At 35.4% G+C, this 3,529-nt stretch overlaps 1 protein-coding gene across 2 annotated transcripts in view; it reads left to right on the top strand.

Moving 5' to 3' along the window:
• LOC122074954 (histidinol-phosphate aminotransferase, chloroplastic-like) overlaps positions 1-3,529 on the top strand; it is a 10,489-nt gene that overhangs the window by 5,632 nt on the left and 1,328 nt on the right. For both annotated transcript variants that reach the window (XM_042639949.1, XM_042639958.1), the window contains exons 6-9: positions 611-719; positions 1,211-1,368; positions 2,624-2,766; positions 2,897-3,037. In XM_042639949.1, coding sequence (XP_042495883.1) covers positions 611-719; positions 1,211-1,368; positions 2,624-2,766; positions 2,897-3,037 — 551 coding nt within the window. The remainder of the gene's footprint in view (positions 1-610; positions 720-1,210; positions 1,369-2,623; positions 2,767-2,896; positions 3,038-3,529) is intronic.

The raw sequence follows: 3,529 nt of genomic DNA, 5'->3' as shown, positions 1-3,529 counted from the left end.
CACGAATAAAGGGAGACAATAGATCCATACGACACAGAGATTTAACGAGGTTCACACACCAGGGTGGTGTGCTACGTCCTCGGGTGAAGAAGAAGATGATTCACTATGCAGAAGAGAGATTACACCCTAGCAGCGGCGAGGAAGAACTCGCCCTGAAACCCTAGCTTCGTGAAAAACCCTAGAATACAATGACTCTCAACAAGCAACAGTACATTATATATATATAGCGGTTCGACCCATCACAGATCTCAGAAAATTTCCCATTCGGGTCGCCACCAAAATATGTCGGATCGGGTCAATCTTCAAAACGGGTCAAGAATTCAAGACAAACTTAACAGTTTCCGTAATTTCTTACCTGTTGTAGCCTCATCTCTTTTCATCACAGATTACATAATCCATAATGCATTGGCCAGCTATAATTAATTATCTTTTTTTCTTCCGTTACTTTTCCTTTGACATTTTTCACATTTTTCTTGAATGTAGGATTGAGATTCATCTTCACCTGTCCTTTCCTTTTGTTTCTACCATCTGTCTATTGTGTTTAATCCCTGGAAATTTAATATCTTCCCAGATGTCATTTTCACCCTATAATTATAAGTTTTGCTTGCAGTTCCTAGGAAAGCAGATTTCAGCTTGGATGTAGACCAAATTATTGAGGTTGTTGAGGATGAGAAACCAAAAATTATATTCCTGACTTCTCCAAATAATCCAGATGGAAGGTACAGTTTGAGTCAAACCTTTCTTCATGCATAATTTTTTCTTTGTTACGTGGCATACTCTTGCTTTCATAACGTGGCTCACCTTCTGGCACGGGAATATTTTATCAGCATATGGACTTATAGAATGCAGAATGGCTTAAGAACCATGGCAGGCCTGTGACTTTATCCTGATGGTTTGGCAAAATATCTGAAAATGATGAATTTATTTGAACTCTTAAAGATTCTTGAATATATGCCAAGAACTGTCTGCTGTCTTGTTGATATATATATTTTATAATGCCTCATCAAAAGAGTTGTGCAATCAATTTGGATGTTCAAGTTGGTGTGTTACATGTTACCTATTGGGTCTTCAGCATAGCATATTAGTTTATGATTCTGTGTGATGCTGCTAATGCCATCAAACTTGAACATTAGATGGCATGATTGGAGTATGTGGTATTCTTTTTAGGTTCTACCATGACACAATTCTTTTTGAACTTACTATGTTGCAGCATTATAAATGACGTTGATCTGATGAGGATTCTTGATCTGCCCATATTGGTTGTGCTGGATGAAGCATATATTGAATTCTCGGGATTGGCATCTAGAATGACATGGGTGAAGAAGCATGAAAACTTAATTGTCCTTCGGACATTCAGCAAAAGAGCTGGTAAGTTTATAATTTCTCACTTTCATGTTAGTTTTAAGAGTCTAATTTTAATTTAAATTTATTACTGGTCTGTATTCTTCTTTTCTCATGTTACCAGTGTGATGATAAAAATGCTTATACTAATATAGTAGTCCTTTTATTTTGCATCCATTATTTTTCCTTCCTCTAATATACATTTTTTTTTTCAATTTTAAAATTCTAATTATGAATTGCATCAAGTTACATTTATCTTGAAACAGGGTTAGCTGGACTCTTAAAACTAATATGCCCATATTTTTTTCCTTATTTTACCGGGGGTGGGGTGACTGGAGGAGGTGTAAAGCGAGATATTTGTGAATCAGGAACTGTGGACGTCTAGTTTGTCGTTTGTAGCCTATGTTTGTTAGGTTTTGACTGACGATAGATAGTGGAATTGCGTGATAAGAATTATAGAGCTGACCTCAAGTATTTGGGATAAGGTTTCTAGTGATAAGTGAGACTTTTTTGCTAGATACTGAGGGGGGGTGTGACTGGAGGTGTAAAGCAAGATATTTTTGAATCAGGAACTGTGTACATGTAGTTCGTCGTTTGTAGCCTATGTTTGTTAGGTTTTGACAGGCGATAGATAATGGAATTGCGTGATAAGAATCACAGAGATGTGACCTCAATCAAGTACCTGGGATAAGGCTGTCGAGTGAAAAGTGAGAGACTTGTTTGTTAGATACTGGTGTATTCTAGTTTTTTGTTTTTGACATGCTAGGTTTGATGGGAATCATAGTGCTGATCCCAAGTACTTGGAGCAAGGTTTTCTTGATTTGTTTTTTCAACCCTAGCCTGGCCCACGGGCAGGAGTTCCCAGCCCAAGCCCCCAAAAAGGTTGAGCTGGCCTCTGGCTGGTTCTTCAGGCCACCAAGTTGCACTGCTAGTTGTGAACATGATGAAAACTTTCCATGCATACTTAGGTTTTGACATCTGAAATATTCAATCAGTGGGAAAAAAGTAATTATCTTTTTGAGTTTTGACAATCTGAACTTGTGATTGATTAGGAGATAATTAACATTTTTGCAGATCAAAGTGTCTGGGAGTATCTATTGTGTCTGACTTTATGTTCAATACTACAGTTAGCCAACTATTTGAGCACTTCAGTTTGACATGCTTATCATATATTTTTCATATAGTTGTATAGAATTGCCAATTTCACGATCTTAATCCTCAGGTCCAATTTCATTTCTGAGTGTAATTATGGGATTTCACAGGCAAGTTAATCTTGAAACAGGGTTAGCTGGACTTCGAGTGGGATATGGTGCATTTCCTCTCAGCATTATTGAATATCTTTGGAGGGCAAAGCAACCATATAATGTGTCTGTTGCTGCTGAAGTTTCTGCTTGTGTAGCATTACAGAACCCCATCTATTTAGAGGTACTTTGAATCTGACTTCAGGACTGTCATTCTTTCATATTTTTATGATCCAATTATAAATACCCATATTAAATAAGTAGCCTTTGTACCTGAACATTTTATTTCTTACACTATTGAGAAATCTCTACAGAAAGTGAAGGCAGCTTTGGTACAAGAAAGGGAGAGGTTGTATAAGCTTCTGTGTGAAGTGCCATATCTGAAGCCATATCCAAGCCATTCCAATTTCATTCTTTGCGAGGTTACATCTGGCAAAGATGCTAAGAAGTTGAAGGTACTTGATCTTTCTCCAAATTCCATTGTTTATGTTGCAATTTTTTGTTTTCTGTAAATAATTGTGTTCTTTTACTTGGGTTCATTTCTTGTACTTGGTTACTGTTCCACTGCTGTGCTTCATATTTTACAGGGATGGTCTTATGACTTTTTGGTGCAAGATGTAAAATGGACATGCATGATATGATGCTTTATCTTGCATAAAAATTCCCTGTCTGATTCTCGCTTTAGCTTGCAACATGATGTTTTGTTTTTTTGTTTTTTGTTTTTTGTTTTTTGTTTTTTGTTTTTGTTTTTTGTTTTTTGTTTTTTTGTTTTTTGTTTTTTGTTTTTTGTTTTTTGTTTTTTTTGTTTTTTGTTTTTTGTTTTTTGTTTTTTGTTTTTTGTTTTTTGTTTTTTGTTTTTTTTTTGTTTTTGTTTTTGTTTTTTTGTTTTTTTTTGTTTTGGTTTTTGTTTTTGTTTTTGTTTTTGTTTTTTTGTTTTTGTTTTTTTG

This window comes from Macadamia integrifolia, chromosome 1 (assembly GCF_013358625.1).
Source record: "Macadamia integrifolia cultivar HAES 741 chromosome 1, SCU_Mint_v3, whole genome shotgun sequence".
Taxonomy (NCBI): Eukaryota; Viridiplantae; Streptophyta; class Magnoliopsida; order Proteales; family Proteaceae; genus Macadamia; species Macadamia integrifolia.
The sequence above is the reverse complement of the archived record's forward strand: the minus strand, read 5'-3'. Positions and strand labels throughout refer to the sequence as shown.